Consider the following 14,778-nt stretch of genomic DNA (forward strand, 5'->3'; position numbering starts at 1 on the left):
GATGCGTTCCCTGCCTTTCCGAGAGTGGCTCATGATTCGGGAAAAATGCTTCAGTGATCAGTGCAGAACGAGGTGCAGGAGAGACAGAGACAGAGAGAGAGAGAGAGAGAATAGACTTGATAATGCATTTAGCGCACCACTGTATCCATGGTAACCAGGCATCGAGTGGTCTGCTGTTGAGGCCATACCCTGTGTGAATCATATCCCAAAAAATGAAGCACAAACCTTTATATAAACCTGTACCATTTACTTTAATCACATTTTGTATACACACACACACACACCCCTGCAGACATGCTGTCACACAAACATACATGCGCATCAATTCACCATTGCACACGGTCTCACGCACAGGTGGGTTTCCATTTTGTGTATGGAGCTTATGTACATGTCCCTCCCCAGCAGTGATCACACCTTTCACTGTAATTCTAGATTAAGTTGTGTGTGTATGTGGTAGGGTACTGCAGTAATCCAGTAGATTATATACAGGGGGAGAGCCTGTATCCGGTATATGCAACTGGTCTATACATCTTCTGATTATACATCTATACATCTATTTCCCACAAGCCTAGACCATGAAGAATTCCAAACAGTTCCTGTGATAAGAGGTGGAGCGCTATAGTCGGCAGTCCTCGGTGACGGCCAAGTGGCATCCCAGCCGCCTTGGTGCCAAATGCTTTGCCTTATCCCTCAGCACACGTGTGACTGAGCAACATCTGAGCAGCGGGACCACACACACAGACACACACTATGGAAACTTTAGAACTCTGGCCAGACAGGCCACAGGCCTCTTCATGCTATCAGAATGGGGAGGGTGTTGGTCTCAATAACACCCAGCACTGTGTGAGTGATTGTAAAAGCTGATCTCTGTCTGCAAAGAGTCCTTGAGTTTGAGAAAGGCGCTATTTGAATGTAACTAATAATAATAATAATCTGCATGGTTTGACGTACCGCTGGGCCCACAGAGAATAAAAGGCTCAAGGATCAGGCGAGAATAATGAAGATGTTTTAACACTCCCAGGGGGAGCAGTGGGAGCAAGACCGTGAAAACTATTGTAAATCTAACAGCAGCTGATCTTATTGCTTTTAACTCTCAGGAAAGTGAAGATGACAGATGTCTGTCCCTTTCATGAAATGAGCTAGTACTTTGTTTAGCATTCTATCTGCGCTGCCCATCTCCTGCTGTAGTTCTGGTGGTGTTTGTTGGCATATACCAGCTTCCTGTGGTGGTCCATGCAGTGGGCCTTAATGCTCCCACAGAGAGATGAGGCCGGCTAAGCCTGTTCCCTACTCTCCAAACACTACTCTCCAAACACTACTCTCCAAACACTACTCTCCAATGGGATTCCCTCTGTGGCCTGTGTGTCATTACAATACATAAACATTCACCACTCAGGAAGGGGCAGCGGAATATCGTTCTGAGGTAGATAAAGCAGAGCAATGATGTGTGTGTGTGTGTGTGTGTGTGTGTGTGTGTATGTGTGTCTTTTCCAGACCTCCCCTGTCTGGCCTGACTTTCTCCCATGCAGGCTCGGCATCGGGTCATGGTCCTCATGTCTGCCTCAGTTTCAGGATGGAAAGCACTGTGTGCTTCAGGATGTCTGTGCCCATATGGCTGTTTGCCTGAGTGCCCGCCAGGCAGTGGGCCCGGGCAGTGGGTCGGGTCTGTGTCAACGGCTGCCTCGTTTACTTGTTTGACACTATTTTGTAAATCTTCTAAAGTATGCATAGGCAGACTGTATAACTTTAAAGTGGTTTGAGGGGTTTTTACAGTGAGGTCAATGTGTCATTTTCAATTCTTAGACCTTTTTTTTAAAAGTCTTGTAACCCACCTGGTAAACAGCTGTGGGCAGTCAACAGTATCTCCGAAGAGAGATTTCACACAATCCCTCCGGAGGATCTGAGTGCCACACTCCTTCCTCTCTCCTTCCACCAATGCTAGTGCTAGTCCTGCAGAAACAGGACGGGGCGCGCTACCTCACCTGCACACACCTTAGCACCTGCCCCACGGGACCTCGCAGCCCTGCTCCCCACCCACGTCAGGCAGGCACCTCATGCTGCCCTGTTGCCATGCCGTTACAGCCGGTCGCCATGACAACAGCTCTCTCCAGCGTTGCGCGCCAGTCTGAGAGAGATCCTGCTCTCCCGCCCGGGCTACGAGAAGAGCGCTCCTAAGGACTCCAGAGAAGTCCTGAAAATGCTGGAGGCTTCGAAGACCAGACTCCTAAAAACTCCGGAGTGCTCCTGAGAATGCCAGATGCCAGCCGGAGCGGTGAAAGGCGCACAGGTTGTTTGGTTGGGCTCATGGCCGGCAGGCTTGTGCAACCTCCCTGGCCAATAAGCACTGGCCAGCGGTGAGCTCTCCACATGATACAGTTTTCCTTCGGCTAATTTCTCATGGACCTTTCAAGTGGACAGCAGTTAGATTAGAGAGGCACTCGTCAACCGTCACACATAACTGGGGTGGGGGTAAATATTCCCAAGGGCTGACTTGCGACTGTTTGGTGTTATTGAGTCAACAGGAGACTGATAGTGAAGGGAAGACAGCGAGAGGGGAGAGAGCAGGAACATTTGACAGGAGAGAGCGAATGACGAAGAGCACTAGTGAACGCTGGGGAGCTTTATCCTCCTGTATTAGGCTCACCACTCCACTGCAGTGCCTAGGGCAAGGAGTGAGAGAGAGAGAGAGAGAGAGAGAGAGAGAGAGAGATGGAGGGAGAGAGGGAAGAGAGATATATGGTGTAAGTGTCAGCTTTATTTCAGCCAGCACAAAACGAGCCTCTCATTATCTATGTATGCCCTTTGCTATCAGTCCTATAAACTCCCCTTGCCGACGGCTCAATTATCTAGATTTAACACGTCCGAAACTTTGTTAGCACATATGTGTGTGCACATGGGGGCATGTATACATGAAGAGAGAGATGATGCATGTGCCTGTGAACACTGGCCAAGAGCTACAGCAGCTTGTGCCTCAGGCCACGTGTGGCGCACACGCAAACAAACGCGGCGGACCGGCCATCAGCCACTGTTACGCAAGTGTTGTCAGAGGGGAGTGATGTTGGTGCTGAGCCGTGCAGACAAATAAATGTTCGTGCAGGCTGGAAATGAGGGCCGTGGGCGTGGAGCGTGGGGCGTGAGCGTGGGGCGTGAGCGAGGGGTGTGGGGCGCGAGCGTGGGGCGTGGGGCGTGGACGAGGGCCGTGAGCGTGGGTTCATGGGTGGCTAAGTGACAGGGGTTAGCGCCTCTCCATGTGCCTGCGATAACTGCAGCGTCACAGCTTGCTAGTCCTGCTGGTCACTCCACACCCAGAGCAGATCTCCACTCACACCTACACACTGTGTGCCTTCACCACCCGCAGCCCATACGAAACAACTCCACCTTTATGAGTCAGAGAGGTCTAGTCTGTCTTCAGGATGTCTACACTCTCTGTTGGGATACGTGGATGATTAGATAACAGTGGGTAAATGGCCAGGAAGGGCGCATAGTTAATTACATTTATATTTAACATAACAATGGCTTTTCTGTGCATGATACTTTTTCAAGCATAAAATTATATTTGCATATGGTTTGGTCTGGTAGTGATTATACTTTACTTCAGGCATTCAGACCTAAGGACAACATTCCCATAGAGGTATATCGCTTTGCCCATTACCTGTCTACCATTCCGCTGAACACATGTTTAATGGGGATTTCTTACTGGCTGGATGACTGGGCCATTTTCTCTTCTGTTCTCCTGGTACTGACGCAGCGTGTCTGTGCTTTCCTGTAGTGGCCCATCCTCAGGAACCCCACCGGCCCCCCGAGAAACTGGTCATCCAGTGTTACAAGTGCGGGGAGCCATGCAAGGGGGAGGTGCTCCGCGTGCAGTCCAGGCACTTCCACCTCAAGTGCTTCACCTGCAAAGGTAAGAAAGTCTGCTGCGCACTGCCAGGTCGGCTCTCACCTGGCACTTAGCTAGTGGTCTATAACACACGTTGGGAAAGGGGGGTGGGGTGACGGAAACAAATGGGAAAACTGATTAAGTTCTCTGTGACTGTCACAAGAGAAGGATTTTGATGGGCTTAAAAGCCCCAGGAAGAGAGTGGATGGATAAATACAGATGAACTCCTTTTTTCTTCCCTTCCCCCTCTCGCGCACTTCCTGTTGGAGGGTGAACCTGATTCATTTCCTGTTGTTCATAACTTCTACTCTGTTGTGGTCTGACCCAAGAACAGGAGCACAAAATCACGGGAGCTGTTATTACCTGCTGAATGAAATCTCGCCAATCCATTTCCCCCCCTGCAGAGTCGTTTCAGATAGGCTGGACGCTCACATGCGTACCACGTTCGGACCCTGCGTGTAGCCGGCTCAAGGCCTGTGGAGCCTGGATATTTCATTTCATTTTTCCTCTCGTCACTGAAGGGGAAAACATTCATGATTTGGATTCTCAGTGCTGCAAATTTGAATGAACTACAGGAGAAAATATCAGCAACATCCAAGCCAGTCACCCTGTGAGCCAGTGTGGAACTCTTGTGTGTGGTCGGGTTTGTATCATAGTCTGACCTTCCTCAGTGGCGACCTGCCAGGTACAAAGAACATTCCCTCATTTCCTTTGGGCACTCGAGGGAACACTAATCAACCACTCGTTTTTTGTTTTGTTTTTTGTACCACTAGACCATCATTCAACACTCTCCTAACACCGAATTGATCTTACAGAGTTCAGAAATCGCTGAATTCTTTCTGCGCGCCTGTGAGTGGTTGTGGTTGCGCTCTGTTGTTGCATTCTCCTGTGTGTACAATCGCTATGCTAGCCTTTGCCCCAGCAGTCATAACAATGGCAGAGGCCCACTGAGTGTTGACATGGTGTCTGAGCTGTAGTGAGTCTGAACTGTAAACCCCTGTGTGCATAGTGGCTGTTGCATTTGCAGGTCTTGGCTAGTTATGCACTGAGCCCTTTAAAGCAGACACCTATGGGTTTCCCCGGCTAATCCCACCCTGTGGAGCCCACAGTGGAGCCCAGCTAATAATCACCAAAGCTCCCTCCCCTAGTTTCAGTAAAGAACAATAAACACACGCCCTTAAAGGGGAGTGGTCTGTCGGTCATGCCTTAATGCTGGCGCCGTCTCTTAAGAGCTTGGGGCTCAGTGATGTCTTTGTGATATGATCGCTTTTCTCAGGGGCCTTGAGAATTACCATTCACACATTCTGTGTGTTCTTGTGCCTTCAGCAGATTTCAAACGCTTCCACCTAAGTATGCTTCAGTGCTTCTGGAAAGTTCTGCTGGAAAAAGCACAATATATTGATGTTGCCAGTGACCAACAAAAGCTGTTTGAGGTAGTTAGTTGGACAGTGTTTTTTGGTTTTAGTCTCAATGTCAGTTTGGCAAATTCCAAACTACTACCTCAAAATAGCTCCACCAGCCCTGAGCATCGTCACCCAGAATGGAACCAATGGGCCTTTTGTGTTAGTTTCCTTTGGCTTTCTTCCATCTTGGAATTAGGTTTGATCTAATCTTGCAAACATGCAAGTTAAGGCTTCACTAAACCTCCGTTTAGAGCTCCCACACTCAGTGGCATGAAATTAACCTCTAGTGTGAGACTGCAGGAAAAACAGCAGTTATCATAGCCATATATAGCACGCCGTGTGACTGGGCTTAATAAAATACTCCAGCATCCTGAGGAATGCAGCCTGTGAATGGAGTGGGCTCAGAGCTTCGTCTTATATCTGCCAGTGTCTCCGAAAGACCCGCCTGGCTTATCTGGTCTGCCACTCCGGTATCTGCCTTCCATATTACCTCATGTTCACACTTTCCATTCCTTTGTAAGATCAGGGAGCATCTGAATCTTGTGCTACATGCCATATCTGTCAGAAAAGATGTGACCCTGGTTATGAGTGGATCGAGACACACGTCCATTATGGCATAAAGAATCCTCAGTGCTGTTCTTAGCTTAAAGGTTTAAGAACCTATTATGAATAGAGAATTCACAATTTTAGGTACCTATTTATTATCAGCACCATACTGCCAGAACATTGTACTATGAATTTCTAAGACTTTATATGTGCATCTATAGACATTAGTTTTCCTATTGTGGATATATTCACTATATTTGATGGTGCAGTAGGCACACCAGTGCATCTTCTGGTGGTAGACTGCTGTGGTCCCTAACAGTGGCTAAAACATGAGCAGTGCAGGTGTGGCATAATTAGGCCATGGAGCTTAAAGACTCGTTAAAGTAAAGCCAAAAGTGTTGTGCTTGTCTGGATGGGATGCCGCTAATGCCGCTGCAGTAGAGCAGGATGGAGCAGGTTAATAAAATTCTATCTGTAAATCTGTGGCTGGAGAGTGAGTACAGTAACAGCCTGCCAGCACCTGAGCTTTGGTAGCTGGAGTGTGTTTATGATCCGAGCCAGTGGGCTGTGCTTCCTTTCCCTGGTCCATTAGCTGCAATAGTTTGGGTAAACTCATGCTGTGTGTGTGTGTGTGTGTGTGTGTGTGTGTGTGTGTGTGTGTGTGTGTGTGTGTGTGTGTGTGTGTGAGTGAGTGAGTGAGTGAGTGTGTGTGAGTGAGTGTGAGTGCACTCACTCAACATTCTTTTCCGTATCTTCCCTCAATGACACACTCATTCTTTGCCCCCTGCCCCAAAACACGCACACTGAGTGAATGCTGTGTCAGTCAGACAAGCTCTGTGTTATTTTCAGCCCTTACGATACCATGCAGCTCAAATTAGCTCTGCTGATCCCCACTGGGAGAGAGGAGCCAAGCAGGGGTCTGGATACCTCTGCGAAGTGTGTGTGTGTGTGTGTGTGTGTGTGTGTGTGTGTGTGTGTGTGTGTGTGTGTGTGTGTGTCTGTGTGTGTGTGTGTGCGTGCGTGCATGTGCGTGTATGCGTGTGTGCGTGTGTGTGTGTGTGCGTGTGTGTGTTTTCGTGTGTGTGTGTGCGTGTGTGTGTGTGCGTGCGTGTGCGTGTGTGCGTGTGCGTGTGCGCGTGTGTGTGCGTCTGTGTCTGCGTGCGCGTGCGTGTCGGTGTGTGTGTGTGCAGGTGTAGGTGCGGGCGCATGTTGGGGAGGGTGTAGCACTGGTGTGTCAGGAATCACAGCCACAACAGCTGTGGAGCTACACTAAAGAGGAGTGGCAGACCCCCGCAAGAGGTCAAAGGTTACGTTGTTCCAAGATGTCATTCCCACAGCCTTTCTGCCAAGCCTTAGGAAAAATCCACATTTCATTTGATGACATGGACAGTGTGCTGGGGATGTCTACTAAAGTTACTATTTTCAGAGCTCCTGATTTTGGAGTTAAGAGCCAATGAGAATTTACGAAATCCAAGGGCATCACCAGCAAGAGGAGGGTCCGGCCGGATGGCTCGTGATTAAGGAGGTGATGGAAGAGTTTGTTTCTACAGGCCTGGCAGATAAGCATATGCATTCTTTACAAAAATAGTTGAGTGGATTTGTCTGGCAGCTGTCACTGTCTCCCATTCTGTAACACACACACACACACACACACACACACACACACACACAGCAACTGTTTTTAGTGAGACATCCCCAGTCTTTTAAATTCATAAGCACCACACACACACATAGGTGCATCCATGTTTTTCACTGATTGGACAGTAAAAAGCTGTTATAGGCTCTAGTATAATAAAACATCCAGCACAGAATCACCAGGTTGCCATGGAGGCATGTGACAAACACATGTGTGGGGAACGTTTATGATAGTTGCTCTAACGGTCCTTAACGTGTGGGTGCAGAAAGCCTGTAATCCTGTGTCTTGAGAGAGGCAGCAGGGTGGAGTTACCAAGGGTCAGCCTGGTCCCACTCGCTAACCAGCCCTGTGGAAAAGCCAGCAGGGCTTCCCGACCCCCACATACACCTCCAACCCTGAACTGTCCCGCAACAGATGAACCTTCAATAGAAAGCTGAAGGACTGGTCTGGAACTAGTACTTCACAGTAAATGTCCCCATTAAAACCTGGTTCCTAAACCACTGCAGTGTGTCACACCCCACCTGGCATCGATAGAAGCCAAAATCATGACATTGAGGGCATCGCCACAGCTCCGCAGTGATCACCATAGCTGCAATGGGATGGCTTTGCCTTGGCTCAACGGTATCGTGCTGTGCGCGTGACATCTGTTCTCGGCACAGCAGGCCAGCGTCTGTAGCTGGCGCTGTGAGGCTCACACCTCTGTATCCTGGCCGAACTGTCCGGGACAGTCAGGTCGGACAAGCCCACCAGGCCATCACTATGCCCACCAGGCCCACCAGGCCATCACTATGCCCACCAGGCCCACTAGGCCATCACTATGCCCACCAGGCCCACCAGGCCCACCAGGCCATCACTATGCCCACCAGGCCCACCAGGCCATCACTATGCCCACCAGGCCCACCAGGCCCACCAGGCCATCACTATGCCCACCAGGCCCACCAAGCCATCACTATACCACCGCGTGGGCAGCAGCAGTGCAGGCTTTAGCGGGCAGAGTTTGGGGCATTGATAGCTAGCGTGCATGCCGAGAGCATTCCCGATCCGACAGCCTTGTTGAGGCATTGTTCGGTCCGTCTCATTGGTCGACTGATAAAAGGGTTGGGAAAGTGCAGGGAGGGAGAACAGTTCCGGGATATTTCCTGCAATTATGTTGCAGGTCCACTCCTTGTGGGCCAGGGCTCTCAGACCACTGCAGTGTAACGAGAGGAAATATCGTGTGCTGTTTTCTCAAACCATGCAGCTTAACTAGCTGTCTGGGTGAAGCTCAAACAATTCACAGAGGGAATCGTTCAAAACCCGTCTTCTTCTTCTACATTATCTTATATGCTGTTGCGGCTGTAGCTGCTGATGTAGCGCACATGTGGAGGTGCAGGGGTGTGGTCATGGGTGGCAGGGGGTCGAGTCGCTCCCTCATGTTGTGGCTGAGCTGTGCCAGCACTCAGCAGAAGAAGGGGAGGAGGCACAGGGCTGGCAGGGAGGAGGAGCAGGCAGGGCTGACACAGAGGGAGAGCGGGGCCTCGCGGGCAGGGTGAGAGCGGGGCCTCGCGGGCAGGGTGAGAGCGGGGCCTCGCGGGCAGGGTGAGAGCGGGGCCTCGCAGGCAGGGGGAGAGCGAGGCCTCGCGGGCAGGGTGAGAGCGGGGCCTCGTGGGCAGGGTGAGAGCGGGGCCTCGCGGGCAGGGTGAGAGCGGGGCCTCGCGGGCAGGGCTGGCACAGAGGGAGTGCGGGGCCATGCCGGCAGGGCTGGCACAGAGGGAGCGCGAGGCCTCGTGGGCAGGGCTGGCACAGAGGGAGCGCGGGGCCATGCCGGCAGGGCTGGCACAGAGGGAGTGCGGGGCCATGCCGGCAGGGCTGGCACAGAGGGAGCGCGAGGCCTCGTGGGCAGGGCTGGCACAGAGGGAGCGCGGGGCCATGCCGGCAGGGCTGGCACAGAGGGAGTGCGGGGCCTCGTGGGCAGGGCTGGCACAGAGGGAGCGCGAGGCCTTGTAGGCAGGGCTGGCACAGAGGGAGCGCGGGGCCATGCCGGCAGGGCTGGCACTCACGAAATGAAAGAAATGAATTGTGTGAGCGTGTGCCTACGTGTCTGTGTTCGTGCGCGTGTCTGTGCGTTAGTAAGAGTCCCACACACGCATGTTCTGCTCAAGTGCGCAGGTCGTGGCTAATGCGACTGACATTGCCCACACGGTGCGTGTGGCATTCTGAGCACTGGGTGAAGGTTACTGAAATCCCAGGTGAGGAGAGAGGGCACTGCCCACCTTCACTTATGCAACCGCTCCCTTCTGCTAATCACACCCATCACCACGGCCACCTGCTTGTCGCGGTTTGTCTGTCGCCATGGCAATCTGCCTGCAAATAGTGGGAAAGATGGCAAAGAAAGATAGCATCTCTGAGGCCCTGCGCTGCTGTGGGCCTGGCAGGGTTTGGTGACTCTAACCACATTTCATCACAGACTCATGTATTTGCAGCGCTGACAAACAAAGACGGATTGTCCTGGGATGGGGATTCTATTTTAGTCAGAAGTGCATGTTTCACTCAGTTCCTATTTCAAATGGTTTCTTTGCATTATTTCTGTTATTATAGAGAATTATGCATTTTAGCCTCTAGAGATTTTGTACAGAGAAGCTTGCCTTCAGTCCCGTTCATAGGGAGTAAACCGAACTGCCCACATGAGGAATCATCATTCAAAGATGTCAAAAACAAACAAACGCAATAACTACATTGCATCCATCATACATCCACACACGTCCATACACATCAACATACATCCACAGACATCCATACACGTCAACATACGTCCACACACATCAACGTACATCCACACACATCCACACACATCACACATTCACCAAGATCACTGGGTTTACACCATGTAGCCAGAATTGGGCGGTTGTAAATATTTTTAATCACCGGAGGCTGACAGAGGGCGTTGTCTCCATTACCATGGCCTGCTGAAAAGCAAGCCTGGCCAAACACACTTACACACACACATACACACACACACACACCCCTTCAGGAAATCTGGAGCTGCCCAGAACCCCTGGTTCTGGCTACCAGAATGTTCCATTAGCATATTGTGCTTTTATTGGTCAGCAGAAAACGTAACGTCAGGTCCGGCAGAACAGCTGCAGAACTACTCAGCAAGCAGGAGCCTCACCAGAGTGTGAAGGCCACACAGAATTCTTTACCTTTAATCAGACACTCCGAGAAGGTTGGATGGTTTCTACTGCTGATGAGGGCTGGATTCTGCAATTAACATGGACCCTAATCTCTCTTTCTCTTGTGTGGCTCTCTCCCTCTCTCCCTCTCTCTCTCTCTCTCTCTCCCTCTCTCTCTCTCTCTCTCTCCCTCTCTCTCTCTCTCCCTCTCTCTCTCTCTCCCTCTCTCTCTCTCTCTCTCTCTCTCTCTCTCTCTCTCTCTCTCTCCTCTCTCTCTCCCTCTCTCTCTGTGTGTGTGTGTGCAGTGTGTGGCTGCGACCTGGCCCAGGGTGGGTTCTTCATGAAGAATGGGGAGTATCTGTGCATGGTGGACTACCAGCAGCTGCATGGCACGCGCTGCCACGGCTGTGGGGATTTTGTAGAGGGGGAGGTGGTGACAGCATTGGGCAAGACCTACCACCCCGCCTGCTTCGTCTGCACCGTCTGCAAGTGAGTCCTGCAGGCATCTGCACACTTCCGCTGTATAATGAATATAATGTATAATGAAATCTTCAGATTAAAGAGTACTTACACACACTCACCCATACTGGCAAGTGTGTTACTCTGCTACACAGATACTCATGCCTAGAAATTCACCTACACACTAAACAAACACATGCTCTTGCTCAGATCACACACATGAGTCCAGTATTTTATCAAGAACATCACTGTGCAAGTGCAGCGGTCCCAGAAACACACACACACTTCCTTGTTGAAACACATAGATGTGCCCTAGTAGAAGAATTCTCATAGCTATTAGACTAACTTGCACAAAGGTTTACACTTCCTAGAAGTACACATATAAGCCCAAGCAACAAAGAACCATATATCAGCCATTTCCCCTTGTTGTGTTATTTTAGGTTTTGATTTTATAGAACTTTTACATTAATATTACAATAACATGCTAAATATGCCTTATTTAGACTCCTGTGGGCATTTAAAAATAAAATTTTATATTATATTCTTTATATTATTGTTTTTTTTTTGTAAAATGTAGAAAAACAGTAATGGACATATATGGTTTTTCACTGTAAGGCCTCATATAATGAAAATATAGCATCAGATGCTACAAAAATACTAGCATATGATCCAGGTACATCACACTGAGAACACTCTGAGAACGTGAGTATCAGTAAGAGGCATCTCCATCAGTAAGGGGCATCTTTAAATATAAGGGCGTCTCCATCAGTAAGGGGCATCTCCATCAGTAAGGGGCATCTCCATCAGTAAGGGGCATCTTTATCTGTAAGGGCGTCTCCATCAGTAAGAGGCGCCTCCATCAGTAAGAGGCGCCTCCATCAGTAATGGGTGTCTCCATCAGTAAGGGGCATCTTTAAATATAAGGGCGTCTCCATCAGTAAGGGGCATCTCCATCAGTAAGGGGCATCTTTAAATATAAGGGCGTCTCCATCAGTAAGGGGCGTCTCCATCAGTAAGGGGCATCTCCATCAGTAAGGGGTGTCTCCATCAGTAAAGGGTGTCTCCATCAGTAAAGGGCGTCTCCATCAGTAAGAGGCGCCTCCATCAGTAATGGGTGTCTCCATCAGTAAGGGGCATCTCCATCAGTAAGAGGCGCCTCCATCAGTAATGGGTGTCTCCATCAGTAAGGAGCATCTCCATCAGTAATGGGTGTCTCCATCAGTAAGGGGCATCTCCATCAGTAAGGGGCATCTCCATCAGTAATGGGTGTCTCCGTCAGTAAGAGGCGTCTCCGTCAGTAAGAGGCGTCTCCATCAGTAAGGGGCTGTATGTGACGCTGTGAGTGTGTGAGTGTTATTTAACGTCACCTGCTCTGGGTGTTCCTACAGGCGACCCTTTCCTGCTGGAGACCGAGTCACCTTCAATGGGAAGGACTGCCTCTGCCAGCGCTGCATCCAACCCATGTCCCCTCCTTCCAAAGACATCAGCGCTTCCAGCAGTGAGTGTGCGTGCGCGTGCGTGCGCGTGAGTGTGTGTGTGGGTGTGTGTGTTCCTAAGTAGCTCATAAGACTGACAATACCGTGCGTCAGTGCTGTGTTCTGGATCAGGGCTGTCATTTAAATCATGTCTAAGCCGTAATGTTATTGGCCAGGACAAAATAACCAACACCACTTTTCAAATGGCCTCCCTTCTTCCAGACTCTATGTTTTGAATCTCTATGTCTCTATCTCTATGGCCATAAATCCTAAACGTCTTAACTGGCATTTTAAAACAGGCATGTAAAAGTCAGCTTTCATCCTCTCCTCAGACTTCCTGCAGTGCTATTTGATATGACGGCAGCCTCTTGCAAAGGTCATTCCTGTGCTATCAACCAGAGACAAGCTCTCTCAATCTCTCCTTCCCTCGGAGGGTTCCCTTACTTCTGTAGCAGATTGGGGGTCCTCACAGGGTCATTGAAGACACGGGACCCTCTGAAAATGAGAGAGAGGGAGAAAAAATGGGGGATTGTTGGGAGTGGCTCAGCAATTAAGTTACTGGACTTGTCATGAGAAGGTTGCCAGTTCCAGCCACACCACCTCCAAATGACCACTGCTGGCCCCTTGATCTAGGCCCTTAACCCAAAAGTGCCCGAGCTGTTCTTGGCCACAATTGTAAGTCATTCTGGATAGAAACATCCGGTAAATGCCACAAATTTACATTTAAGAGAGGGATAAAGAGATGGAGGAAAACAGCAAGAGAAAAGAGAGAGAGAGAGAGAGAGAGAGAGAGAGAGAGAGAGAGAGAGAGAGAGAGAGAGAGAGAGTCTTATACAATCTTCCTTTCTTCCTCAGATTTGTCCAAACCAGGTCTGTTGTTTGACTCACATTCTCTGCCCGTCTGGCTCCTGCTGTTGTCGTAATGGAGTTGTGCCGATTTCATTGTCATTAGGGTTTCTAAGGCTTGCAATCCTCCTGCTTTGCATTCTTGACGCTGTTGTGTGTGATTTGTACTGATGTCTCGTTCACACACCAAGTGTTATAGGCTCATTGTAGCGAGGGGCTTCGGTGCTTAGACAAGGTTTGTCTTAAGCAACGAACCAACATCTGACAAATTTACCAGCAGCTGAAGAATGAGGATGCTCACACGATACCCATTTCACGTTTCAAAGCATAATTTCCATTTCGTGAAGACTATCGTGAAGACTGCATCAGAAATACAGTGGCTTCCATTGTGTGCACACAAACCCATAGACACAAGCGCGCACAAAAGTGCAGGCTTCTGAAGTACGCCCGGTAATGACTCTCTGTCATGATTGGCTGGTCATTTGTCATTCACTAAGCGGAGAATTTGGTCACATATGAAATTCTTTAGTCTAGGTAATCATTTTGTTTTGAAAGACACGGGATTATAAATTGGCTGATGGTGGCGTTTAAAGACTGCAGAATCCTGGAAGCCTTTTTATACGTCCGTAAGAACCAGGAGATCCAGGAGTTCAAAGGAGCGCAAAGGCTTTGATGTGCCTTTTGACAGGAGGATAGAACGCAGATTTCCTTGAAGACTTTCCATGTCTTCTGTTCTTTCTCTATGCTTCTCTCTCTCTCTGTCTGATATGTTTTCCCCTCTCATATATGCATTGTACACTAGGAGGTCCGTGCGTGTGTATGTATCATCCACTCTGAGGTGTGAAGGGCAGAGCAAGGTTAAGGCTGTTTGAATTACGCTGTTGAGGAACATGGTGTCATTCCATCGCACTTCGCCTCCACCAGTGGTGGAGGCCTGACCCGCCTCGCCTCCACCCCAGCTTTTTACAAAATGCTTTGAGCAGAATATAAATACAAGTTGACAATCCTGAACTATTTATAGAGCCCAATCGTCCCACACATCAAACATCCGAGCTTAATTCCCCGTAATCCTTAAAGAGAAGGCTACAGTCGTCCCCTGGTCATCCTTCTGTTATCTGACATCGCCCCCTAGTGGCTATACTGCATTTTTTTCAAACCCTTGTGCATATGGAAGTATTCCGATGACCACTGGTACTGAACTCTAAATCCCTGTGTTTGTGTAGTACATTTGCGATTTTAACTATTACTTCATATCCTTCACAGCATTATATGTCATGGTGTGTGTGTGTGTGTGTGTGTGTGTGTGTGTGTGTGTGTGTGTGTGTGTGTGTTAACCCTGTAGACTGTGCAGGCTGCGGTAGGGACATAAAGAATGGCCAGG

General features: G+C 49.5%; 1 protein-coding gene across 50 annotated transcripts in view; it reads left to right on the plus strand.

Annotated features, from left to right (window-relative positions):
* The window catches only part of ablim1b (actin binding LIM protein 1b), a 50,305-nt gene that overhangs the window by 17,432 nt on the left and 18,095 nt on the right, over positions 1–14,778 (plus strand). For 40 of the 50 annotated variants that reach the window (XM_081698353.1, XM_081698398.1, XM_081698399.1 and 37 more), the window contains exons 2-5: positions 3,770–3,904; positions 10,923–11,106; positions 12,465–12,580; positions 14,740–14,778. The exon at positions 14,740–14,778 is cut by the window's right edge and continues 88 nt beyond it. In XM_081698353.1, coding sequence (XP_081554479.1) covers positions 3,770–3,904; positions 10,923–11,106; positions 12,465–12,580; positions 14,740–14,778 — 474 coding nt within the window. The remainder of the gene's footprint in view (positions 1–3,769; positions 3,905–10,922; positions 11,107–12,464; positions 12,581–14,739) is intronic. The other 10 variants (XM_081698401.1, XM_081698400.1, XM_081698352.1 and 7 more) reach the window with 1 other exon arrangement.

This window comes from Electrophorus electricus, chromosome 15 (assembly GCF_041902795.1).
Source record: "Electrophorus electricus isolate QZ-2024a chromosome 15, ASM4190279v1, whole genome shotgun sequence".
Classification (NCBI taxonomy): domain Eukaryota; kingdom Metazoa; phylum Chordata; class Actinopteri; order Gymnotiformes; family Gymnotidae; genus Electrophorus; species Electrophorus electricus.